Source organism: Ambystoma mexicanum, chromosome 3q, assembly GCF_040938575.1.
Source record: "Ambystoma mexicanum isolate Mex_15411 chromosome 3q, UKY_AmexF1_1, whole genome shotgun sequence".
Lineage (NCBI taxonomy): Eukaryota > Metazoa > Chordata > Amphibia > Caudata > Ambystomatidae > Ambystoma > Ambystoma mexicanum.
Window position 1 is genome coordinate 1,285,068,549 of NC_090926.1, and position 27,863 is coordinate 1,285,096,411.

Sequence of the window (27,863 nt, forward strand, 5' to 3'; positions counted from 1 at the left end):
CTGTAGACCATGAGGAAAAGATGCATGGGGAAAGTAATAGGAGCTAGCTGTAGCCCGTGAGAAGAAGACGAATGGGGAAAGGAATAGGAGTTGGCTGTAGCCCGTGTGAAGAAGACGCATGGGGAAAGGAATAGGAACTAGCTGTAGCCTGTGAGAAAAAGACGCATGGGGAAAGGAATAGGAGCTGGCTGTAGCCCGTGAGGAAAAGACGCATGGGGAAAGGAATAGGAGCTAGCTGTAGCCCATGAGGAAAGGACACATGGGGAAAGGAATAGGAGCTAGCTGTAGCCCGTGAGGAAAAGACGCATGGGGAAAGGAATAGGAGCTAACTGGTACCCGTGAGGAAAAGACGCATGGGGAAAGGAATAGGAGCTAGCTTTAGCCCGTGAGGAAAGGACACATGGGGAAAGGAATAGGAGCTAGCTGTAGCCCGTGAGGAAAAGACGCATGGGGAAAGGAATAGGAGCTAACTGGTACCCGTGAGGAAAAGACGCATGGGGAAAGGAATAGGAGCTAGCTTTAGCCCGTGAGGAAAGGACACATGGGGAAAGGAATAGGAGCTAGCTGTAGCCCGTGAGAAAAAGACGAATGGGGAAAGGAATAGGAGCAAGCTGTAGGACCATCAGGGGGAAACGTAAAGACTTTAAGCATCATTCACACTTCCCTTAAATGCTGTGTCTGCAGCAATCAAGAACGAATCACAGAATATATTGCTGATAGTCCAGTCTTCCAGTGCCCTAGAAACACAAAGGTTATAAATCAGGTCATCAGGAGCACAGATGGTGAACAACGTGATCCAGAACCCTTTCAAATCATCAGCCTCCTGTCCCTTTTATGCCTGAAGGGGTTAACATTTTAGAGGAGAGCTGTTAGGCACCGACAGCAAGGGGCTTTTGAGGCAGGGAGGATAGCTCAGAGGCAACGCGCTCACCTTGGAAGCAAGACGATGCATTGCAACACTGGTTCGATCACTGGGGCCGCGCTTAGAAACCTCTGGGTATTAAGCTCCTTATAAATAATCAATTACAATTACAGTTGCAAACACCTGCCCTGCCATTTCAGGACTGCTTAGACACCCGCTATTGTACAGGTTTTTGTTTCCTGAATTGTGTCTCACATTTTCCTGGTAGCGGGGGCGAAAGGGGAGCCCGGCAAAGCCTGGGCTCCAGTTGTCGCAGCCAGCGTGCTCCTTTCAGGGGACTCTGCTGTCGACTTCAGGAACCGAGGAATAAACCCAGCCTGAAACTTTCTTCCAGTCTGTGCTTATTTCCATTATGGTGCCCATTCGCTGCAGGTAACCTGCACGGAGCCGTAGTTGAAATGCACATATGCCAAAATGGTTTAGGTGGTGCTTCACGCTGTGGGATTCGTACCCCCTTGAGAAGTTGTCCTGCTTTCCACCAGGGGAGCAAGCACCACCCTTTGATGACCACTGGGGGTATATTGATGCCTCACAGGCTTCTGTCCTCTGCCACTGTGTTTGCTGCTGCTGCTGCCATGGGCATCACATTAATGTTTGCTAAAGTTTGCAGAGGTGTGAAATTTGGCAATCTCTTGCTGTCAGAGCTGGCTGGGCATCAGAGTGACTCATTCTACCTCAAATTTGGAGGGCTTCAGCCCTCCCAAGCCCAACACTGGCACTGCCCATGGAAGCAGAGCTCTTAAGTTTTCATTACCATGCTGGAGAAGACAGCAGCTAGGGTGGCCAACTCCATAAAATGCTTTCGTAGGTCACTGAAGGTGTGGCGGCGCAACCGAAGAAGCTTACGGTTCTGTATGCCATAATAGGTGACCCAAACTCATGTTAGCCTAAGAACAGTGGGCTGAAGACTAGTGAGAATTAGCCAAAGAACAGTGGGCTGAAGCCTGGCGAGAATTAGCCCAAGAACAGTGGGCTGAAGCTTTGCGAGAATTAGCCATAGAACAGTGGGCTGAAGCCTGGCGAGAATTAGCCTAAGAACAGTGGGCTGAAGACTAGTGAGAATTAGCCTAAGGACAGTGGGCTGAAGCCTGGCGAGAATTAGCCTAAGAACAGTGGGCTGAAGCCTGGTGAGAATTAGCCTAAGAACAGTGGGCTGAAGCCTGGCGAGAATTAGCCAAAGAACAGTGGGCTGAAGTCTGGCGAGAATTAGCCAAAGAACAGTGGGCTGAGGTTTTGCAAGAATTAGCCTTAGAACAGTGGGCTGAAGCTTGGTGAGAATTAGCCATAGAACAGTGGGTTGAAGCCTGGCGAGAATTAGCCTAAGAACAGTGGGCTGAAGCCTGGTGAGAATTAGCCAAAGAACAGTGGGTTGAAGCCTGGCGAGAACTAGCCATAGAACAGTGGGTTGAAGCCTGGCGAGAACTAGCCATAGAACAGTGGGCTGAAGCTTTGCAAGAATTAGCCTAAGGACAGTGGGGTGAAGCCTGGCGAGAATTAGCCATAGAACAGTGGGCTGAAGCCTGGTGAGAATTAGCAAAAGAACAATGGGCTGAAGCCTGGCGAGAATTAGCCAAAGAACATTGGGCTGAAGCCTGGCGAGAATTAGCCAAAGAATTGTGGGCTGAAGCCTGACGAGAATTAGCCCCAGGACAAGGGGCTTAAGCCTGGTGAGAATTAGCCTACGAACAGTGGGCTGAAGCCTGGCGAGAATTAGTCAAAGAACAGTGGGCTGAAGCTTGGAGACAGTTAGCCCCAGGACAAGGGGCTTAAGCCTGGAGAAACAACATTTATTTATTTATTTATTTATTTATTTATTGGTTAATTGTAATGCGCACTATTCAGCAAAAATGTGTTTCAAGGCACATCAAGACAAGGGGGATGAGGAAGATGATATAATACAAACTTTCTTAAAAGGTCTTGAAACATTTGTAATGTGCAAGTGCTATAGCATGAGAGCAGCAGAGAGGGGGAGGAAGGGAAGTGCAGGAAGGCTATAGAAGGGAAGAAAACAAACAAACAAAACGCGCAGTCTAGGTTGTGAGACAATTTGAAATGTGCAAGTGCTGAACATGAAAAAGGGTGGAGAGGGAGAGGAAGGGAAGTGAAGGATGGGAAGAGGTGGGGGTACATTTAAAGCAAAAAAGTGCGGAAACAAGTAGATAAACTGCAGTAATGTAGCAGGTACAAGTAGGTAAATTGAAACTTTGGAAAAGCCTCCCTACATAGTGCAGGGGGCAACATCAAGTTAGCTACGCTGGGCTGCTAGAGCCAATCCGGTGGTCCATGGTAGGACAGTAAAGAACAACAAGCTGGGCTGTAAGTGGCAAGTGGACACAGGTAAGACAGTGTCAATCCGGTAGTCACAGGCAAGGACAAACAAGAACAGAGAAAGCAATGCATTTTTGGCACAAAAACACAAACCAAATGTACCATTGATAACAGAGCGGAGTACATGGGTCCTTTACAAAGGGGTGAGAGAATGTGACTTGAAGACCAGATGTTGCAGGCAAAGGTGAAAATATAAACAAGGGACGAGGACAAGACTGGTTGACATAGGAACAGGATGGTGGAGGAAGTGCTGACTAAAGGATGGAGGGGCGTTAGGGAGAATTCTCATTTATGGCTAATTTCCCTCACCTAGTGAGTCCCCCAGCAGCTTTTCTGGACTTCTGGAGTTTATTTTTTTCCACTTGGTAAGAGTGAGAGCTTTTCCTCCACTCTTACCTATGTTTTGCCATGTGTATTTCTCTGTTTTTGTGATTGTGGACTCTGAAGTACACCACTTCTTCAGAAGCCCCCTTCTTTTTGTGTGTCACACAGCACCTTCAGTGCCTTGGCACAGGATTGTCTTTGAGACTCCCCTCCCCCCGATTCCATTTCTGAGGCGACTACCTTCCCCCAGAAAAGGGTAAAGTTACCATTAACTTTACTTATTCAATCTAGCACAGATCTAGTACACCCCATCTTCCATGGAGTACTGGAAAGGGTTAATTTGTATCCCTTTTTATCTGTACCTCCTAGAGCATTGTTTTGCTCTTTTAACATTTAGACTTGGCTGGTGGCAGTGGTATCTACCCTAATTTTTCTACCGCGATTATATTAGATAAATGTGGTACTGTTCTTGGCTATTATATTAGCCTTGGACATAAACCTGCTTGACCAAATCGTCTTTCTTTTGGCTCCGGTTGGGTTTATTCGCCATTTCTTTTTGTTAAAGTCCTTCTTGTGTTTTACTTTGCGTGGCAAACTAGGTTCGCCTTCTTTGTTCACTGTCCTTTGGCGGGCTTCTGCTCAGAAGCCCTCCTCAAGGCGCCTGGGTGTCTAGGTGGGCTCAATGTGAGGGAGGGGTGTAGTCACCCCCTGCACAGGGTATCCTAGGAAACCCAAGTCGCACTTTGTCATGATTGGCCAGGGTAGTTGTCCGGGCTGGACAAACCCCCCCTGCTAGGTGATTGACAGCCAGGCTGTGTGAATGGGGGTTTTTCGCATAAAAGGCAGGTCTCTTGGGCTAGAAGTCAGAGAGTCGCCACTGGAACTACAAGGAACCGAAGAGAAGCAGAGAGAACGACGGCTGCTGCAACTACCCCGTCCCGGTGAAGCCCTGCTGCAGTCCTGAGCTATCTTCCCTTCAACGACTTAGAGAAGATCCAGTCCGGAGTCTTCTTCCCTTGAGCTTGGTGGGGATAACCAGCTCATCTTCTACAGCCAGAGGATCCTCTTCCTTAGTCGAAATCGCTGCACGCTGCTGTAGTGGTCTGGATAGCCATCTGAAGAGCCTCCTGTTTTTAAGGAGCACACCTTTTATTCTACGTCGCTGCTGCCGGCCTCATCCCTGTGTGGTGCAGACCCCCTTCAGACGTCCTCTATCACAACGAAGCTCCAGGAATCGTGGGTCTGCGGGAAACCAACAGGAACAACTGCCAGGGCACCAGCTGCACCATTGGAACAAGGTACTGTGTTCTACTTGAGGCAACTGGGTGAATCCCTTTTCTTCATTTCCAAGGCTTCCCTTGTCTTCCCTCCTTCTTATAACTTTTGCTTCCGAACATTGACAATATCGAAGTACTTTTGGCTACGTTGAATTGTGAACTGTCTGACTGTGTGATCTTCGGCAATAGGCCCCGGTGTCATTCGACCCTGGCTCCGGCCCTTTGACTTTTGAACTCCTGTCTCTTGAGTGTTTCTCGATTCTGTCTGCCTAACCAAAATATTGCCTGTGATTTTTGCCTCCAACTCCTTCTGGGTATCTCGGGTGCTAAGTGTGTTTTTGCCCCGGTAGCATTTCATGCCACGAATACACGTTTATTTAATAGACTGAACTTTCAAAAAGTAATCGCAATCGTATTGCGGTAACATGTTTTGTTCGTAACACCGGTTCATTCAAACACAGGGTACTTACCTTGAGACTTACTGTACAAAGTGAATTGGTTAGTTGTAGTATATTTAACGTGTGGTTTTTGTTTAAGTTTAATAGAAGTGTTGCGTTTATAACAAATGGTTTAAAATCAATGTACTTATATTTTTCTACCTGAAACCTTGAGTCAGTGTTTGCTTGAGTCACAGTGATTGTGGTCCCTTTGTGTAATCTCTGCTACTGCTCATATACTCCTGAGATAAGCCTGGCTGCTCCACCACTGCTACCACTCTGACCTAGTAGTACAGGCTTGTACCAAAGGTAAAACTTGTATTGCCACCTGTAGTCTTAATTGTGTGTAGTGGTCCCTAAGGGCACTGCACAGGATTCTGCCTAACAAGGGGTGATGGAAAAGCGCTGTGGGGTTGCCCATTAAGGGTAGCGTGAGCAACCTGAAGGTGTCTCACCCGCTAGTTCCCAGGGATCTGTTATCCAGGTGCCCAGTACATGGCCATCGCTTTTGGATCCAGTTCCTGGGGGTGGACCAGTGCGGGAGGATCACCTGGATGAAGGGTCTCCGGGGAGTGGAAGTGGAACACCGGATGGTGAGATGCAGCATCCCCCTCCCTGTAACACCTTTTCCCCATCCTACCTGGTAGGGTACCTAGGAACTCAAACCACCCCCCCATTTTCCCAACACAAACACTTTCTCACAGACAGCTCACCGTGAGCAAAAGCGGCCTAACACCAGTGCCGTATACCTGACATTTCCCAATACAATGGTATGGCAGAGTCAGGCAATTCCTGATCATTACACACACCTGACTTCCATCACGCTTTCCCACACGGATAAAAGACGGAGCACGAAAGCACACTCTGAGCAAGGCAAAGCACACGAGGAAGCAGCAGTTCCAAGATGGCAGTGTAATACGAGGAGAAAGACGGCGAGAGCAGAGAGGGTTGCAAGGAAGGAAGTGCCCTTGACCTTTTTTCAGGCCGTTACTTTTGTAAGCCTTTGAAAATAATAAACCTAAGACCTGGAATTAAAGCTGAAGAAAATTGCATTGTGTGTCGGAGGTACCCGGGGCTCTTCTACTTTGATAACCAAGGCGGGGAGGAGCATTTGCCCCTGTGGTACTGTCCTTGGCCCCTATAACAAAGCAGCGCCAGTAAAGTCAGCACATCCGGTGAGATGGGGAGACTGATACCAGACCGGCCTGTGATAGAACCAAGGTTGCAAGCGGCAACATTGTATGGAAAAATTGAAATAGAGCAGTGTGTGAATCTAATGTGACGAGCAACGCCAATATAATTGAAAAACAGAGGAGTGGCTGAACTTTTGAAGCCAAGAAAGATACCGTACACAGAGTGGTCCGGCGCCACGTGGGTGCTCATTTGAAGGTCTCTATTAGGTATCCAACTGGTTGGAAAATGTGAAAAAGGAATTGCAAAATTGAAGTGGTCCTGCAACGGGTCAAGCTAAACCCTGTGCACATTCAAAAGGCTTCAATGGTTAATACAAACTGAATTTTGGTTCAAGCCCGTCTGAGGGAGACTAATTATGTAAGAGGAAGGTTCTGAACCCTGGCTGAGGAGGATCTGGGGTGAACCGTGAGTCACCTGAGAAATAATTTTTTCGGAATATAGTAAAGCGGGATCTGCGCCTAGAAGAGGGGGATCCTAAGTAACGATAATTGCATAAAAAGGATCTGAGCCCGGCTGAGGGGGATCCAGAGTGAAGAGTGAATCTTCAGAATTGAGTACTTGTGAGAGGAAAATAACTTTTCGTTTGTGTTTGTACATCAGGCCCGCTGACTCAAGAGACTTTGATAAGTAAAGAGACTTGGGTACAGAAGGCGCTGATGCTGGTAATTGAACTGTGTCGTCGTGCCGAAGAAGTCAGAGTGTGGGGAAGGGAGGCCAACTCCCGGAACATCCTGACATATAATTTTCATTCATATCATTCATTTCATATCATATCATTTTCAACACTTCTTTCCTTTCATAACATTATTCTCTACACTATTTGTATTTAGAGGTAAGAATTGGCAATAGTTTTTTTTAGTATAGGCATTTTTATTTTGACAAGACACCACTAGGACTGAATTATAATTATTTGATGGTCGTAGCTTGCTCCCATCTGTAGATTTAAGGTTATATAGGCTTTTATCATACCCTTTTTGTAGTTTAATAAACACCCTTGAACTGTAGTCACTTGTCTGTCTTACTGTTGATACCATTATGCCTTCCTTACAGTAGGGAGATAGGAAAACAAGATGATGCAGTAGCGTAGAGTGTTAGGAAACAGGTTCTTCAGAAAGAAGGAGGGCTTTGACGTTTAATTTAAATAGTGGTAGAGTTGGAGTAGTATGGAGAAGGAGAGGAAGACTATTCCATAGTAGCAGAGTAGCAGAGTAGCAGAGTGAGGAGAGAGAGAGAGAACAGGGGGCTTGAGTGGTGACAATGAGGTGAGCCAAGGATGATCTTAACGAGCGAGGGGGAGCGTAGGGAGTGTGCTGAGCAGATAGAGGGTGTAGGGAATAGTGCATGGATAGTTTTGAAGATGATGAGAAGAAGTTTATACTTCGGGCCTAGTTTCATAGATAGCCAGCGAATCTGGCGATGGGCAGAGGAGGTAGAGGTAAAGCGAGAAAGGTTGAAGAGTGCGCTGCTGCAAAAGTGATGAATTTGTTCAGCGGTGATAAAGCATAGTTGGGAGGCCATAGAGGAGAGTGGCACAGTAGTCGGATCTAGAAAGGGCTAAGGAGGAGATTAGCTGTTTCAAAGTATTGAAAGGAAGATGATGACAGATTTGTCTGATATTGAGGAGGTTGAGCATGGCTGCAGTGGCAGATGTGGAGATAAACAGCGAGAAGTTGTGTGGTGGGTCGAGGATGACACCAAGGTTACGAGCGGAAGGAGAGTAAAGAAGCTAGCCAAGAGAGAAGTGAAGAAGAGGGGGAGAGGGAGAGATAGCCTGTTTAACTGGGAAGTAGAGAACCTAAATCTTAGTGAAGTTGAGCATGAGCGAGTGAAATGCCATCCAACATTTGATGGTGGAGAGACAGACCTTTTTGACAACAGCTCGTCGGATAAGCAGGGAAATTAGAAGATCTGCGTGTGGTCAGTGAAGAGTTGATAAGAGAAGCCGTGAGAAGAGATCAGGGTGCCAAGAGTTAAAGCATAGAGAGTGAACAGAAGTGGACTAAGGACAGACCCTTGGAACTCCAACAGTAAGGCGGGGCGAGTAAGGATTTAAGGCTGTTCCAGGACACCTGAAAGTGTTGTAGGCAAGGTATGAGGCAAACCCAGTGAGTACATAGATAATTTAGAGAAAGTCTGCATGGTCAACAATATCGAAGGCAGCAGAGAGGTTGAGAAGAATATTATTTTTATTATTATGTTATTCATTGAGCACTGTCCTAGCTTCGAGAGGCAACGGTGTACTTTACAAAGTTATACAACAATACAGATACATAACAGAGCGCTTTTCAGAGGTAACAACAGAACATATATAGAGCGGGTGGGATGCAGAGGGGCACAGAGGAGGGGCACTGCTGTACCGGGTGGCGGGGAGAGGAGGGGCAGGCGTCATCTAGCGACTCAGGTGGCGCGAGGGGCAATGTGATTGGCTAGGTGTTGAGGCAGAGAGATTCTTTGAAGAGGTGGGGCTTGAGTTATTTTCTGAATTTTCGGAGCACGGGGGCAAGTGTGATGCTGATGGGGAGGAGGTTCTTTAGTCTTGGGGCACAGGCAGAGAAGCCTTTTTTCTAGAATAAGAATAGATTAAAGTTTTACATGCCGAGCAGAAGTGAGGAAGTTGCTGCCATTGAAGAGGGCTGTCTCAGTAGAATGCAATGGCCGGAAGCCCGATTTTAAGAGGGTCCTGAAGAGTAGAGGAGGTGGGTTTAGGAGGTGAGAGAATTGAGTTGAGCGATTTTTGGAGGCACCCGGTTGGGAGGATTGAGATGAAATGAGAGAGGGATAGAAGTCACATTTGTCAGAGTCAAGCGTAGAGGAATAGTTTTGAAGAGCAGTGAGATACAGTTGGAGATCAGAGGAGTGTCTTGACCTTTTTTTGCATTTTCAGGGTGGGGATGAGTTGTAATCCAGGTCCGTGGAGGGGAGTATTTTGGAGTGTAGTAAGAGGGTAGTGCGAGGCGAAGGGAGCATAAAGAGCAGTGCTAAAGTTAATGAAGGCGTCTTCAGTGGATGTAAAGGAGAGAGTTCAGCATAGGAAGAGAGATTGGTGTAGGTCAGAGAGGTGGTCAGGGAGTTTGGTGTAGGTGAAATATGCGCTTAGTAATAAGTGGAGAGAGTGAGGAAGACGCAGGAGTGAAGATTGAGGCAAAAGACGAAAGAGTGATCGGAGGGAGCAGTGGAGATGTTGGAGGCGGAGAGTTGAGAGGAGAATAAGGTCAAGGGAGTTTCCATATGAATAGGTGGGCAGAGGGTGGACAGTAGAGAGTGAGTGGTTAAGTAAAGGAGAGTTAAAGTCAGTGGATAGAGCAGCAGAGAGAGAGGGGAGGTTAAAGTCCCTAATGAGGCGGTGGTCGGGAGGGAGAGAATCAATTTGTTGGGAGATGTGATCAGTGTATGACCTTCCGGATCAGGCGGCCGGTAGAGCGAGATAATATGTAGCCTATAAGGGGCAGTGATTGTGGAGATAGTGTATTCAAATGAGAGAGAATTATCAGGAGATAGGGGAGTAGGAGAGATAGGAAATTTGTGGGATGAAAACAGTCCTACACCACCACTGCTGCCAGTGGGTGGGGGGGGTGAGTGTAGGTGTAGACAGGGGTTTGAAGGGCAGCAAGGATTGCAGAGTCGGAGGGAGAAAGCCAGGTTTCTGTGAGGGTAATGAGATCAAGAGAAGGAAAATGAGAAAGGAAAAAGTCAGCGGTAAAGGAGGTTTCATTGCACAGACTTTGCATTCCAAAAAGCAATAGAGGGTGAGAGGTAGAAGCATAGTGACGTTGAGTCTGAGAAATAGAGAGGCACTGGGGGTAGATGCGAGAAGAGGATGTCTAATGGAAGCTAGGGCTGGAGTAGGCTTTGTGAATAGAAAAAGTAGTGGAGCGAGAAGTGAGGGGGCGTCAAGCAGAAGAGAAGGTAGGGAAGGGGAGAGAGTTGAGATGGTTCTAAGCGGAGGAGAGAAGTAGGAGGGAAAGGAAGAGCTAGCATAAGAAGTGCATGGTGAGGGCCAAGCTGAGAAGACGCAATTCAGATTTTCCACACGTTCGTTACAGAAAGTCATAATTCTATTAAAGACACGGAGGCGAAGGATTATGCTTTCTCTACAACTTTACTGTTCAGCAGCAAAGAAACAGTACCAAAGAACATGAATACAAAATCTAATAAAAACTACAATAACCATGTTTTTCTGAGATTTGTAGTTCATTTCGATTGGTCCTCAACTGACCATGTGATAGTTCCATAAACCAATAAACAAGTCCTCAATGCATCAAAACTCCTGTCCTCTTTCACTTCCTCCTCTTTCTTTGTCCTTGCGAGGATGAGTTCTGTACGTCTTTGATATCTTCTTCCATTCTCAAATTCCTGCCTGTTTGCCGTCTGATGTCGTCCCTGAAGAAACATAAATTTAAAAGGTGACTATAAACCGAAACCGGGTGGGTCAATCGTAAATTCCACATTTAGTAATAACCTGTAAACTCATTGATTATTAACAACATCTTCATAATTATTATACATCCTGTATGATTCATTACATAAATAACAATATTACATGACATGTAACATATCTCATTCTTACGATTGATCATGTGGGATAATCCTTTGCCTCCGTGTCTTTAATAGAATTATGACTTTCTGTAACGAATGTGTGGAAAATCTGAATTCTATGTCAAGACCGGAGGCTCGGATTATGCTTGTTCAAAGCTTACTTACCACCAACGATGTTGCACTTTCCATGGGTTTAAAATAGAAAGTTTTAAAGGTTGATTCATTCGACCAATTTGCAGACCTCATAATGTCTTCCACTCTAGCACCAATATTATAAGCTTTAGTAGCCATCGCTCCTCTAGCTGAATGAGCGCCATACCTCTCAATATCTATGCCCGCTTCTGCCATCACCCACCTGAGCCATCAGGCTATGGTAGCTGGTCTAACCGCTTTAAAAGGTTTACAAATTGCTATCAATAATTGAGTTATCCCCTGAGGCCTTACTTCCCTCGTCATATCTTCGTATGCCGCTAAACATCTCGCTGGACATAATTTTGGTTGGTTTGGAAAAGATTCATATGAAATAGATCTCAACCCCGTTTTGGTCCTCTTTGAAATGAGAAATGTCACTCCGTTAGGGGATATACTTTTCCTGTTAACCTCCAGAGCTCTAACATCAGAAGATCTCTTACATGCTAACAGACATAAGAGCATGGCTAACTTGCCTGAAATTGCTTTACGAGTCAAATATTGATTATCTGGCCATGTCAAAAATAATCTCAAGACCTTGTCCACATCCCATAATTGACTATATTTTTCGCTAGGGGGTTTAAGCATCTTTACTCCTCTTAGAAGTCTACAAATTAATGGGTGTTCCCCAATCGCTAAGCCTTCAACTCTAGGATGCCCTGCCGATATCGCCGACCTGGCAGTATTAATGGTCCTGTACGCCTTACCTTGCGCTGCCATCTGAGCTAAAGAATTTGCTACATGAACTACATCCGTTCTATCGGGATGAATGTTCCTCTCCAAACACCAGCTACTCCATCTAACCCATGCTGATCTATAAGCTTTATGAGTCCCTGGGGCCCAGGATTCGTTAATGATGTTTTCAGCATCGTCCGATAGTCCTGGCCTAATCCAAGATCCCCTGAAATCGCCCACGCTAAGAGATTGAGTCCTCCTGACCTCACTAAAGGGTGACTGAGGCCCCTGGGATCTCGAATGATTAATTCCCTGTTGGGTAAAATCAGTGGGTTCTGATAAGTCAATTCCAGTAGACTGGGAAACCACACCTGTCCTCTCCAAACCGGTGTTATTAGGATTAGGGATGCACTCTGACGTCTCACCTGAGCAAGCGTCCTCGTTATCATGGAAAACGGAGGGAACGCGTAGTTCCTCTGATGGCCCCAGGATTGCAGAAAAGCATCCGTCGCTTTTGCTTCCGGGTCCGGCCTACAGCTGAAGAACTGGGGTAATTGCCTGTTCAATCTCGATGCAAATAAGTCGATCTGGCATGGACCCCACCGAGACATTAGTTCCTGGAACACCCCTTCGTCCAGCTTCCAATCGCTGGCGTCTCTGAGGTATCTGGAGTTCCAGTTGGCCACTTCGTTCTGTTGGCCCGGCAGGTACTCTGCCCTCACTAAAACTCTCCTTTTCAGACAAAATTCCCAGAATTCCTTTGCCAGTTCTGCTAGAATTCTGGATCTTGTCCCTCACAGTCTGTTGATATATCTGACTGCCGAGACATTGTCCATTTTTAGCAGAACGCAACATTGGACCTTCTCCTGGGTCCAGCATTTCACTGCAAAAGATCCTGCCAGTAATTCCAGGCAGTTGATGTGGAGACCCGTCTCCTGATCCGACCACCTGCCCCCTGTCGACAGGTCTCCGCATCGGGCTCCCCAGCCCCATCTGCTGGCGTCTGATTCGAAATATGGCTCTCCCGTTCCATGCATCCATGTAAATGAGCCACCATTTCAACTCTTCCCTCACTTCTTGGGAGATATTCACCTTTGATTCATATGATGCGCCCTTCCTGAGGTGATAAATCTTCAACCTCTGGAGTGCTCTGTAATGAAGGGGTCCCGGAAAAATTGCTTGGATTGATGCTGCTAGGCGCCCTACCAATCTCGCAATATCCCTCAGCGAGAGTTCTCCCTTCGCTAGTGTGTGTCTCAGCTACTTCTTGATCTCGTTCACCATGTGAATGGGCAGGCTGAGGGTTCCCTGATTCGAGTCCACTATGAACCCTAGGAATTCCATAGTCTGAATTGGTACTAAGATGGATTTCTCCCAATTTATAATAAAGCCAAGGCTTTCTAATAAGTCTATTGTTAACTGTATCTGTTCCACCAATGTCTCCTTCTCTTGGCACATCAGGCATATATCGTCTAGATATATTATGAGTCTTATCCCTTGAGCCCTGAGATATGATACTACTGGCTTCATCATCTTGGTGAAACACCATGGTGCCGATGCTAGGCCGAAGGGTAGGCATCGAAACTCCCATGTCGCCTCCCCCAGATGAATCTCAGAAATCTGCAGTGTTCCTCCGCTATGGGGATAGTCAGATATGCATCTTTTAAATCTATCCTGGCTAGCCAGTCCCCTTGAATTAGAGTATCCCTTAGTAGGTGTATCCCTTCCATTTTGAAGTGTCTGTACACCACGTAACCGTTTAGGCCTCTTAGATTTATTATCGGTCTTGTCTTGTGTTTCCCTTTTACTATGAACATATTGCTTATGTAACCTGACTGATCTGATGCGGGTCGTATAGCTCTTTTGCTTTCCAGCCCTCTCAATTCCCTTTCCAACAAGGTCTTGTCTTCCCTGTTCAATACCATCCCTCTTGGTGGTTTCTCCTGCTGAGGTGTATCTAGAAAATCTATATAGAAGCCTTGAGCGGTCTGAATTACCCAGGCATCCCCCGATATATTCAACCAATTCTTTAGAAATTGAGCAGTTCTCCCACCTACTTCTAAGATATTTAGATGTGGGATTGGTATTCTTACATGGGTTATTTTGCTGACGTTCCCCTCGCCAGTTTCTTCCTCTTCCTCTACCTCTCGATGGGAAGAAAGGTGTCTGTTTGCGCTCCTCATGATCTCTCCATTGCGCTCTGTCTTGGTAGGATCGATTGTATTGGAACCGGCCAGCCGAACGACCCCTTCCTCTGCTGGCCCGTCCAAAAATCTGCCTCCAGAAAACTCTCTTAATAGAGGCTTGAGCCTTATCCAAAGCTGCATAGGAATTTACAAATTTGGTGAGCTCCTTGATAAAGGAGTCCCCAAACAACTTCCCCTTCGCCGAGGTGGCGGATTATGAGGAGGCTAACTCGCTCAATTTAGGGTCGATCTTTACTAGCAAAGATCTCCTTTCTGTGGTTATAGCATGATTAGCGTTCCCTAACATGCATATCGCCCTTTCGGCCCATCCGATAAGGATTGCCGGGTCTATCGGCTCCCCTTTTACTTTCGCTTCTTCTCCCATCTGGTGAATCTTTGTGAGGGGTCCCGTCATATCCAGCATCTTGTCCTGGCACGATCGCCAGGATCTATCAAGACCCTTCCTCACATCTTTAGTAAACATCATTTTATCATCTATTACGGGAGTGTCTGCCGCACCTTCAGGGAGGAGTGGTCTGGGGCATTCTGCCCTCATCTTGCTTATAGCCTCTTTGGCTAATGGCGCCCTCAGGCGTTTCTTTAAGTATGCCGAAATTCTTCTGGGGGGTTCCCATTCTGATGATCTGGGATGGATCAATGCTTCTGGATCGAAATCCCCCTCATCGGCAACATCCTCCTCCTCCTTCTTCCTTTTCTTTGACGCTTCATGGCTCTCATCCCCGGATGAGGATATTGATAACACTTCCTCTTCCACGGGGTATTCCTCCTCCCAATCATTCTCACCCTCATCTGAGGAATCGGAGGATGACTCACGTCCCCTGCTAGGCACAGTCTTACCCTTTCTCTTACTTTTACCACCTTTCTTCTTCGGTGGGGAGCCCGGGGGGGTGTGGGCCTCTTCTGCCCTGCGGGCTGTTTTACTGCTCCCTTTTGATTTTATGCGTGCCTTAAGACACTTGACCTCTTCCATGCCCTGAGAGAATCGGAGGCAATCCTCCATCAGCGCTATTTGCTGGGGATTATGTCCCAGAGAAGCCCCCAGGGCTTTCTGGAAAACATCAGTCATGTCTGAATGATTCCTCCTTTGGCTAACACTAGCCTTCCCCTCATCACTGGAGGAGCTCATGATTCTCAGGCCTTGGGGAGAATTTATGTTATGAATGATAATATTCAAATATATACCAGGGCTTCTCAGAACGAGATTGTAGGTAATTTGATAATATCTCCCTGGTTCTGATTATATCACGGATATAATACTATATTAACACAGGTTTTACCTAGGACTGTGCCCGTATGAGGTGCGGTATCAACTGACAGCCTGCAGGGGCGCTGTTGAGTTCTTCCACAGGACGCTACGTTCGTACGATGCGTGCTGTGGCAAATCGTATTATTATTATATAGCTTTCGCCAGAATAAATATCTCTCGTGCTTCTCACCAACCGAATGAAAATCGCAATGAAAAACGAAGGAGAGAGCGCCGGAACTACGCGGTCCCGTCGCGCTCTCCCTTCCGTTATACAGTGCCCTCTCTAACGGGTCGGCGGAGCTGCGGCCGCCGGTGCCCCAGCCCCGTCGCGGCCGCATCTCCTCTGAGCCGCCTGCACCTAGCGGATATGCTCCGCCAAAACCAGAAATAATGCGCGTGTCATTCGCATGCTAAATTAGTCTAACTCACATTCACATTCACACGTAATAGGAATAATATAAAAATTGCACTTAACTCGCTGCCGAGCAGCAAAGAAAGAGGAGGAAGTGAAAGAGGACAGGAGTTTTGATGCATTGAGGACTTGTTTATTGGTTTATGGAACTATCACATGGTCAGTTGAGGACCAATCGAAATGAACTACAAATCTCAGAAAAACATGGTTATTGTAGTTTTTATTAGATTTTGTATTCATGTTCTTTGGTACTGTTTCTTTGCTGCTGAACAGTAAAGTTGTAGAGAAAGCATAATCCGAGCCTCCGGTCTTGACATAGAATTAAGGGTAACTCGGACAAGTAGCAGGACACAGCAAAGCAAAAGCTCCTGTGCAAAGAGGCTAGCCAACAGCTGGCTTTCACCCTTCACTGTTCTGCCCTTAACTGGGACGCCTCAGGCTTTCTTTGCTACTGTTTGAGAGCACGATGCGGCAGACTGGAGAGAGTCAGCTCTGCAACCTTTGGAACAAAGACTGACATTTCTTAAAGTACCAGCGATTTATTGCACATTTTGATATGATAAATTACCACACTTCAATTCGTCCTATAGAAATAAATAGTGTTACAGTAGCTACTAGTTGCCGCATTGATTCGAAAGGTGAACTGGAACCTATTGAGGCCCCGGGCGGTAGTTGTGATTTTACTGTTCATTGTCTTGCGTTTAGGAATTGCATAGGCTTAACCTGTTGGGTAAGAATTGGAACCAGTGCCAAAGTACTGTGACTGTTTTTTATTTAAGCATCTGCTATGTTATTTTATGTTAGCAGTGTTTGTTTAGCGCACGTACGCCCGAAGGCATCATGGCGCTGGTGAGGAGTAAATTCCAGGTAGCCTAGCTAGAAAAACCAGGTCTTCAGCTTCCGACGGAAGGCAAAGTGATCAGTAGTCTCCCGTAGGGGCAAGGGCAGGTCATTCCAAGCTTTTGCGGCAGCAACCGAAAAAGCCTGTCCACCCTTCCGGGATAACCTGAACCGGGGCACCACCACCCGCAGGGCTGCTTGCGATCGAAGAGAGCGAGTAGGCAGGTAGCGGGAGAACTTGTTTTGCAGGAATTCTGCTCCCTCGCCATAGAAAGCTCTGTGCACTATGCACATAGACTTGAACATAATCCAGTGAGTGACGGGGAGCCAATGCAGTTGCCTCAGCAGAGGATTCATATGGACTCCAAACCGAGGACGGGTGATAGATCTTGCTGCAGCGTTTGGAGCATCTGCAGGTGCCCAGTTAGGTAGCCGGGTTGGGCCAGATACAATGAAGTACAATAGTCCAGAACACTAAAGACCAGGGCGGCAACCACTGGGGCTTGGTTTGCTGTGGGAATGAAAGGGAGAACCTTCCGCAGAACCCAAAATTTGAAATGGCCATCTGTGTACTATATCAGTATATTTACAGTACATCATAATATTCTATTGTGTGTGGTACATTCTATTGTGCATGTGGCTGGGATTACTTGTTCTTTAGTACCAGCCCGTCCCCTCCTAGGGGTGATGCTTGACTGCCCATTGAGAGAGTTTCGGTTTAATATGGTGGTACCCTCCCCACCTCTCCTTCACATAAATATCTACCTAGCATCAGACGAGTGTCTTTTGAATGAAACCAGTTCTCTGCATTGGTATGAGTGCCATGGGTGACTGTGGTGAGTGGTCTGTGGGCTTCTTCGCCTTTCTTTGATCACATGCCACTCCCTGGGTCTCTGTGGCAATACAAGTACCAACTAGGCTCGGGGAGTCCCTGCTTGACCCTGATATGCCCCGGATTCCTGAAGGTGTGCTTAAATGCCTTGGGAATCGCTGGTGATACTTGCTGTTTGACATTCCCTTGTTATTTCTCTTGTGCATGTCCCCTGGAGCTTCATCCAGTTAGTTTTATGAGTGTCCCCTTCCCTGTTTGCCACCTGATGGTCCTGTCAAGTTCTCACCTGTCGGGGTCGGCCACAGTTCATATAAGGGTCAATTCACTCGTTTTGGCGATGGACTTGTGCCCTGCATCAGTGAGCTGGTGATGACCTCTGACCTGTAGAGTCACCCCAGTCCCATCACCCAGCCTCCAGCATGGGCCCTCATCACAGTGTGCAGAAGAGATGCCTGCAGCTTGTAGAGATGATGGGAGCTGGCTTTCAAGTTCTACAGGTTATGCAGATAGGAGCAGGTTTACGGGATGCATGTACTTAATGTGTGGTAACCAGGACCATCTTAAGCTCTTTTGTGGCCCAGTGCACAGACCTTTGGGGGCCCCCCTCCACCGAACTAAAGGAATTAAGGGATTTTAATATCTCGTTGTGCCCCCTCACCGTGATCACCACCCATAACCTAATATTCTGCTTTGCAGCGATCACAATAAGAATAGGTGCTCTCTTTCAGTCCCATTACCCTCTTCGTTCTTGCTGAAGAAGCAGCATTTCAAGGGCAACATGAACAGTCCACGATGCAGACACTTGTGTTCTAGCGTGGGGACAGGGCGCCTTTTATCAATAGCAGTCACGAGGAAGGTACACCGGCCATGTGTATGGGCGCAATATAAATAAACTATCATATGATCATCATATCATAGTATAAATGCAGGATTCAGAGCCTATAAAAAAGGTTCACATAATCCAGAATAGACAGACGGCTCAGATAAGCCACCTCGTAGAATGGAGACAGGAGAGCAATGGGAAGCCAGCAGCAAGCTACACACACCACAGCAAAGACATAGGACTCAGAGTATCCGCCTTGCAGAATGCAAAAGTGCTCCAGCATGGAGTCAGGAGAGCAACGGGAAGCAAGCAGCAAGCTACACACATCACAGCATAGACATAGGATCAGCGTATAGTATTGAAGTCAAGACTTGGTTTAGATTTAATTATGGGAGAGGTGGTGGCTTGGGAGCAGAGGGGCCTGAAGATATCTTTGACTTGTCCGGTACCTGTTTCCACTCATTCTTACCAGGTAGTTAACCAAGAGCATGCTTTAGGAGAAGTTACCAAGGTTATTCCCCCAATTATTCAATCGAGTGTGTGGGATATGCTCCCTGAAGTGATCTCACAAGTCTTCCTTAAGATGGGTATGACCCATCCGAAACTCTAGGGTTGACTCGGGTAATGGGTTATCATGGAATACCAGAGGTTATGCCTCCTTTTCAGAGGATCCTAGAAGAACAGAAATTATTAAAACATTTGACCTAATCTTTTTTCAAGAAACTTGGTTAACTTGTTTAGTGGGTATAGATGGGTACTCCATTTTTCAGCAGTTGGCTTTGGTTCCAGGGGTTGGTAGACCAAAGGGGGGGGTCTTTTGGTCGCCTCTAGTAATGAGGTCTCTAAATCTACTGTTATTATTGCAAAAAGTATCCAGGGGATCCTTGTGGTGAGACTGTCAAGAAGAAGTTCTATTGAATGTTCAAGTTGGATAGTGGTAAATTTGTATTGGAACCCTGGTGTCATCTACTATCTGAGTTTTTGCATGCCCTTTCTGATTGTTTACTTGATTGTTCTTTGCGATACCCGACGGATTACATTCTTATCGCCGGGGACCTCAATTCTCAATGTATTTCTACACTGGACCCTAAATCAGGTAATTTTAAACAGAAGTCCATTAATGGTAAAACTTGGGTAGAGTTTATGCATGATTGGAATCTTTTAATGCTGAATGGAAACAATAGGGGGGATATTCCGAACTCCCCGTCTTGGCATAGAGGTCCCTCTTTCTCCACGATTGATTATTTTTTTGCCTCAAAAAATATCTTTGAAAATTGTTGTAGTTTGATCGTGGGGGTTGGGAACAATGATGACCATGGTATGCTGAAGATGACCTTGTCTTATGATTGTGTCTTAACCACCCCTCGTTATGATCAAGAGCTCCTTATTAATAATGCAGGAAATGTTATTAGAAAGTTTCCCAAAGGAGGTCAACTATTAAATAAGGAGCTGAGATTTAGGACGAGTCATTTATCTGCTCAGCAATTGAGTTCTGTACTCCTGGAGTTTTCTTGAACTTTCTGTCTGACTTGGCTTTGGCGGAGTTTCCCCTGCAGAAATCTCACAAGTTGCATAAACACTCCTTTAATGTTCAAATTATAGCTCGCAAATCTGAATTGAGGCATCATAAATCTATCTTAAAGCGATCAGACCTATGTGTGAAAGCTTATGGGGAGCGACTAGTCAAGTTAAAAAATAATTATAGGAATTGGCTTCGTGCCCATAAGCATTTGGTAGTTCAACAGGATGCTGAGAGAATGCTTTGTGCCCTATCTCTTAGGAACTCTCAGAATTTTTGTTTGGTCAATGATGGGTCTGAATGAGATAACTCATTACAAGAAGCAGGATTCTGTTATTCAAGAGGGGGTGTGGCTCGACCATTTTGCCAAGGTTTATGACTCTGAGGCTTCTATGTGCTCGGTTATGGATATAATGTCCAATTGGTGTTTTGAATTTAACGTTCTAGACCTTGAATTGCTAATCAAGAAATCTTTGTCCTCAAGAGCGCCCGGACCGAATGGTTTAAGTAACTCGATTCTGAAATCGGATCCAGTTACCTGGGCGAATGTCTTTTAGGCTCTTTTTAATAACATCATTATCCAGAAGACAATTCCAGATTCCTGGAAACAATCTATAGTTATTTCTATCTATAAGAAGGGTGATAGGTTACTGGCCTCTAACTATCGCCCTATTTCTCTTCTAGATGCCGATAGTAACATCTTTTCGGGCATCATTCTAAGGGAATTGGAAACCTGGGCTAAAACAAAGGGAATTATCCCTAAGCAGCAATCTGGTTTTAGAAAGGGCTTATCCACTTCATTGAATGGGCTAGTCCTGAGTTGCCTCGCTGCTAAGTCATATCAGGGGCGGCACTGCCCTTTTTGGAGCCTGGATTGACCTATCCCAGGCATTCGATATGGTTGATAGGAACTTATTGTGGGGAAAACTGGATGCCTGGGGAATTCCTCCTGGTTTACTTTCTATTCTAAGAGAACTGCACTCCAGTAATTATATGCGGGTCAGACTTTGTAGATCGGGTTTGCTCTCTGATCCAATTAGGATTACTAGAGGGGTACGACAAGGTTGTTTATTTGCTCCCCTGCTTTTTATCCTCTTCATGGCGGATCTATCTGACTGGCTACAGGACTCTGGTTTAATATCTCCTTCCATTGGTAACGTAAAAATTAATTGGCTAGCATATGCGGATGACGTAGTAGTCCTGGATTATTCACAAGTGGGGCTGCAAAGTCTCTTGTCCGCATTAGAATCTTACGGTAGGCCCAATAAATTAAGTATAAACCCCATAAAATCCAATATTCTTCGATTTAAGAGACCAACTAAAATAGTGAAGAATTTTGCGTGGAAGTTGGATCAGTCTCCGGTAGAGGTTGTCTCTGAACTAACTTATTTGGGAGCCGAATTGAGATCTTTTCCATCAAAGAATAATCTGTCATATATTGATCTAAAATTGGTCAAATTAGGTGCTGAGATGAAAAAAATTAACTCCAAGTTCGGCAAATGTTCTATCCTTCCCCTTATAAGATTCTATATTGGGAAGGTAGTTCCCATAATCTTATATGGATTGGATTACAATGCTGTAGCTTTGGAGATAGAATGGGATGTAATAGAATCTAGGATTTGGAAACGTACGTTGGGTCTGCCAGACTGTGTTCCCATTGTTAGCTTTCGCTATGAACTTGGTCTCTCGTCACTAAGATCGTGGCTTGACTGGAAGTGGTTGACTCTCTACAGATTAATTTTAGATCCCCCCCAAGAACTCCCTCTTTGAGGAAGCAGCTATAGAGCTGCAATTAGGGACCAATGCTTTTCTGTACAGATTAAGGCAAAAATGTTTGGAGCTACTGTCTGGTTGTGACTGCGATGTTGTGTCGCTTCGGCAGAACCCATTAAAGGTGAAGGAAAAAATGAAATTGGCTGATTGGATTCACACGATTGAGGTTATGCGAAGAACCAAAAGATCAGCCTCTCTGACATTGCTGGATAAACGTTTATCATCCATGCCTACTTATTTAAAGAAGTCCCCTAACCCTTGGTTTAGATCTACATTTTTGAGATTCCGTTTAAATGTACTCCCTACTTTAGAATTATTAGCTATTAGAGACAAAGAAGGGGGGACTTTACCAATTTGTGACAGGTGCCTAAGTAATGAAATTCAGACTATTAAGCATTTATTTTCTGATTGTCTTGGGACCTGGAATATCAGGGTCAGGCTTTTTGGTAGATTTGTCCACGATGAGTCTCATCTTAATACTGATGATTTTTGGGCAAGATTGTCTTCTGGTAATGAGACGGCTTTATCAATTGAGGTGGGAAGATGTTTAAGAGAATTGAAGTTAGTAACAGATTGAACTATTTGTGTTGATTTGTGCTGATTTTAATTTCTATCTCATCTTTTCCTCTTCTTTTATGATGTGTTTTTTTTATCTAAAACTTGTAAACTGATGGAAGATATTCTTTTTTCTTTTAACTGTTTTATTTTATATACTGTATGTTGAAATGTGTTAAAAGTCAAATTTTGGCTACTGCACTATAAATAAAAAAAATAAAAAATATTGCCAAACACAGGATTATGAAATTATTTATTAACATGCAGTTAAACCTTTGAATTGTGAAAAAACAACAATTTCTTCTGTCAAATGAACAGACCTTGCAATATGCTTGCCAGAGGCCTGCAACATCTGGTCCACTTTCTTATGCATAGAACCCTTCTACTCGCATGGCCTCTATAAAAAGAAATATCAGGTAACGGGCGAAACAATGCCAGCAGCGTGTGAGAAGTCCCTGATATAAGATGATTTGTCCAGGGTCACTGTATCGTCTAATACGAGAATTAACCCTTTGGTTCTACAGTCTTGAATTTGGTTACCTAATCACCTCTCCAGTCTTAAACTTTATGCTCATCATTGGCTGCCCAGGTTTTACAACCACCCATCTGAGGAAACCGATTTCTAGACCTCCACAATACTGATGATTTATCTTTTTATAGCGCCCGCTATCTGGTGCAGGTGCGTTGCTGATAATAGCACCTGATTTGCTTCAAAGCAAAGTACATACACATGCAGGTTTATCAACTTCAGACATAGGAAATGCTGGGCCGACCTTGCTTGAATTTGGGTTTGTACTCTTCTAATCTTCATATGAACACAGATCTCTGCATTGAGTGCTTAACACATTGAGCTATCTTCTGAACCATCGCAACACTCAAATGTATCAATATGTAGTTCGACTATGGCTATTTCCATGATCAATATGATATCCATACAAAGGTGAGAATGCTACAGGAACTGTGCCGTAGTGATCACACACACTATGTATACCAGAGTGAACTCAAAGCATTACACGATGACTGATCTGAGAAGCACGTACTTGTCAATAACAGACGGGCAATAGTTTTAGAGCGTTCAGCAGCACGCCATAAAATATCCTGACCTGTGTCATTTAGTTTGGGTGAACAATGATCAGGCAGCCTTGTGGGCCCCCTCCAAGGTGGGGGCACGGGGCAAGCGCCCCTTTTTTTTTTTGCCCTCCCATGAAGACGCCTCTGGCGGTAACTGGTTTGCAGAATGCACATATGTCATTGATTCTGTGGGGTGCACACATTGCAATTTATGGATACTGATTTTCACAGTGCATAGATTTATGTGGGAGAGATCTGGTTTGCTGATTGCAGCCAACATTCTGATAACTTGCAGGTCCGTGGTGCACCAGCGATCGCCATAGTGGGTTGCCTCAGCCTTGCCGTTGAGCTTCACAATGGCAACAAGAGGACGAAGGAAGAGCTGGTTGCCTTTATTCTGGACTCTCTGAAATACCTTGTGACCTCGCGACCCACTGCCGTCAACATGGCACGAGCCGCCACAGAACTGTCCGCCTTCGTAGAGCTAGAAGCTGGGAAGCCAGACTCCACTTCAGAGACCATTCAGGACTGGTAAGGGGAGGGATCCATTAAACGGACTGCTTATGTTCTACCAGATGCTCGTCTCGCCACATCTCAATGGCCTTCCTTCATTGCCACCTAGATATCGCTCCTTGACTTTGTATGTATTGATCCTTTGGTACAAAAGAGTGGTTGTGTATGCACGCTTGTACTGGACACTGTAAAGCCAGGCAGTCTGTTTTGTCATTGGCTATCATTTCTCTTCCATTACTTTCTGCCCTTCCTCTGACCAAAAGTATGGACTGATCTTGATTAGTCCAGAGGTATCCAGACCCACTTTTATTTGTCCCTCTGGCACAGCACTGCCGAGTCCCACAGCATTCATTACCTGTTTCTCCAGCTTCCAAGTCCTGTTTTGAGGGTCTAGAAAAGCATTGGGTTCTTTGACCTTGAATATCTCCAGATGTCAGGTCTGGCCCTTCCATTGTGGCACAACAGTAGTAAATTCCAGTTTTCTTTTCACCAGCACGTTCTAAACCCAGACCTGCCCCATGAGCCACTAGGAACATCTAGCCCCTCGTCATTATCTGGACTATTCTTTGTTGGGATCTTGCCACTTTCTGTAATCCATTCTCAGCATTTATGAGCTCCATTGCCTGCACAGAGCCTACCATTAGCACTCCAGCTGTACCCACATGTGCAGAGAAGTAACTTGTGTTTCTGAATATTTCTATAAAGGTTTATTACACCTAGATGTGGATGGGTCCAAATGGGCAGCTAAGTTTCCAAACAGATTGGCAGTGTTGTTGAAAATCCAATTTTGTTGGTGCAAACAGTCACAGAAGGTTACATCTCTACAGTTAATCCGCCTGCTGTTGTCTCTCCTCTCTTCCTTTTCTCTCTACATAGTGTGATCCAGTGGGCTGAAGACATGCTGGCTAAGGACATCAGCGATAATCGAAGAATCGGGGACCATGGAGCTCAGCATATCCTGCAGGGGTCCTCGGGGCAGAACATTGTAGTGCTGACCCACTGCAACACTGGCTCCCTGGCTACGGCTGGCTACGGCACTGCACTGGGTGAGTCACTGTAGAGGGAGTTGAGTGCGCACTGCTGCTCTGGACCATTGTGTGTCAGCTCTCAACCCAAATAATCCTCACTGCACCCAGAGTCCAGTGCACAGCACTTAGTCCTGCCAATATGACTGTTAGCATGTGCCACGCTTAGATGGAATTGCAGAAATGTGACCGCTAGCATATACCACACTTAAAGGTAACTACAGAAACGTGATTGTTAGCATGTGCCACACTTAATGGAATTTCTCAAGTTTAGTCTGCGCCAAATCTAGACAGAAATATGAATGTTAGCAGATATCACACTTAGATGGAATTTCAGAAATATGATGGTCAGCATGTGCCACACTCAGACGGAATTCCCAAGCTTAGTCCGCGTCGCATCTAGATAGAAATATGATGGTCAGCATGTGCCACACTCAGATGGAATTCCCAAGCTTAGTCCGCGTCGCATCTAGATAGAAATATGATGGTTAACATATGCCACACTCAGATGGAATTCCCAAGCTTAGCCCGCGTCGCATCTAGATAGAAATATGATGGTTAACATATGCCACACTCAGATGGAATTCCCAAGCTTAGCCCGCGTCGCATCTAGATAGAAATATGATGGTTAACATATGCCACACTCAGATGGAATTCCCAAGCTTAGCCCGCGTCGCATCTAGATAGAAATATGATGGTTAACATATGCCACACTCAGATGGAATTCCCAAGCTTAGCCCGCGTCGCATCTAGATAGAAATATGATGGTTAACATATGCCACACTCAGATGGAATTCCCAAGCTTAGCCCGCGTCGCATCTAGATAGAAATATGATGGTTAACATATGCCACACTCAGATGGAATTCCCAAGCTTAGCCCGCGTCGCATCTAGATAGAAATATGATGGTTAACATATGCCACACTCAGATGGAATTCCCAAGCTTAGCCCGCGTCGCATCTAGATAGAAATATGATGGTTAACATATGCCACACTCAGATGGAATTCCCAAGCTTAGTCCGCGTCGCATCTAGATAGAAATATGATGGTTAGCATATGCCACACTCGGATGGAATTTCAGGAATGGGACCGTTAGCATATGTGACTCTTAGCATGCACCACACTTAGAATTATGAACCCTAGCTTGCGTCGCATCTAGATAGAAATGTGACTGTTAGCATGTACCGGACCTAGATGGAATCCCACAATTGCAAGGACAGCAATGCCAACTAACCAACCAACTAACAATTCCATCCCTCTGCAGACACCTCTCAAACTATAACCAAACACAACCACAAGCCTTAAACGCAGCAATCCGCACAAACTTCACAACAATGCAACAACAAAACAAACCACACATAGCCTTGCACAACAGCACACGACGACTACGGACCATAAAACACCCCAAGCCCGGCCGACGGAACCACCGGGCTGAGGCTGCCAACAGCACATCACTGCTCTCTTGCACTTTTCCAGCTTATTCCTACTAACCCACCCCCTCTCCTCCCCTTTTCAGAGCCGCCAGAGCGCCAGGGGACCACTTCGGTGGTGATAGTGCGCGGTACAAATGACCTTTAACATTAACATTAACATTAACATTGTGTTTCCCAGTCCTGATACTGACAAGTCAAGTCACTGCACAGGAAGCTCAGAAAGCAAAGACTGCAACATAGACTGGTTAGTGACCCGCTCAAACTCAACACGCCAGTCTTGATGCACCTCCTCCTTTCTTTCTGTATAGTTTGTGCTCACCTGCAACTACTCACTTGGATGCAAGGAAAATGGAGAAAAGTGAAGGCGCTCCATGCCTTTGGTACATTGCGTTTTAATGTCTACTTTTGCAAAATTGGATTGAGCATGTTTATGGGAGGAATGTGTGATCTATTCTATTTGGATGTTCTGCTTACATACTCGGGTGGTGAGGCTGCACCCGAGCACTGGAAGGGGGCGGTTCAATCCTCTGACCGGGATGTTGAAGTAGGTGCCCTGAAGGTTGATGACGTTGGGTCCATCTCCTTCCTTTCTGATCCAAGGCCAGCTGCCCGAAGGTTTCCTTCTGCTTCACCCACTTATTTATGACCTTCAGATCATAATGGGTCGGAATTGATCAGAGTCTTTACCTCGAATATATGATTTATACTCTCTGAGCACCTGATACCCTTTACACTGTATTCTTTTCTAATATGAGTTTGACATCTTGGACCAGCCAGTCCAGATGCAGTGAGAGGATTCTGCGAGGTGAGATGTTTGTTAGAGAAGAAGAAAACCTAATTCTGTAGCTATATTTCACAATATTTAACACCCAGCTGTCTCTGGTGATGTTTTCCCAATAGACTATATGATTTCAAATGCTTCTGCCCACCACTAACAGCCAGAAGTATACTTAAACACACTCCAGGCCAGCTTCAGGTCCTGAGGGCTAGGGAGCACTCTATTGAGTAAACAACTCTAGGAAACCAGGGAAAACTAAGTTGGAGGAGAGATCAATCAACCTTTTACTCTATACCTATCCCTCTCACACAGTCTACCAAACATTCACTCTTTCACAGCCTTACTCTTCCAATCAGGTACCACTCTCTTTCACTACCAACACCTCACCTACATCAAGCTTTAGCACAATCTCAACTACACTCCACCACACTGTCCTTCCTACACCTGACCTCTCTGTTTGCCACCACTCCGCCTGACCTCACCTGAACACTCTTCGCGCATTCTGGCTTTCGCTGGGTTTTTATATCCCTATTCCTCCCTTTCCATTAGTTACTCTGCTCATCTGACTCTATGGACCAATCTGGGCTTACCCTGCCGTCCCCCGGCTTGGGCCACAACACTTTGAGGTTTTCCCTCCCCTCGACCTCCTCTTTTGGTACACAGCAATTAAATCACAGTCTATCTGGCATTTCTGTGTAGTTATCGTGGAGGTGCAGTGAATTGCTTTTCTTGTTTGGAGGTGCCTTTTAACCTGAAGTTCTGTTCTTGAATCACTTGCGGAGCCAGTGGATTCATTCAGCAGGACGCAGTGACTTTCAGTTGCTGCATGGCCTTCTGCGACTGGTAGTTCTGTAATGAAACAAAAAGGCTTATGGCCAGAAGAGGTTTTGCAGGCATTGGGTTATCGATAGTGGTACCACTTTCACCAAGAATGGCATATGTAGAGGGGCCAGAG

At 45.7% G+C, this 27,863-nt stretch overlaps 1 protein-coding gene across 3 annotated transcripts in view; it reads left to right on the top strand.

Moving 5' to 3' along the window:
* Window positions 1–27,863, top strand: part of MRI1 (methylthioribose-1-phosphate isomerase 1) — a 258,819-nt gene that overhangs the window by 43,524 nt on the left and 187,432 nt on the right. For all 3 annotated transcript variants that reach the window (XM_069604370.1, XM_069604368.1, XM_069604367.1), the window contains exons 2-3: window positions 23,456–23,691; window positions 24,550–24,719. In XM_069604370.1, coding sequence (XP_069460471.1) covers window positions 23,456–23,691; window positions 24,550–24,719 — 406 coding nt within the window. The remainder of the gene's footprint in view (window positions 1–23,455; window positions 23,692–24,549; window positions 24,720–27,863) is intronic.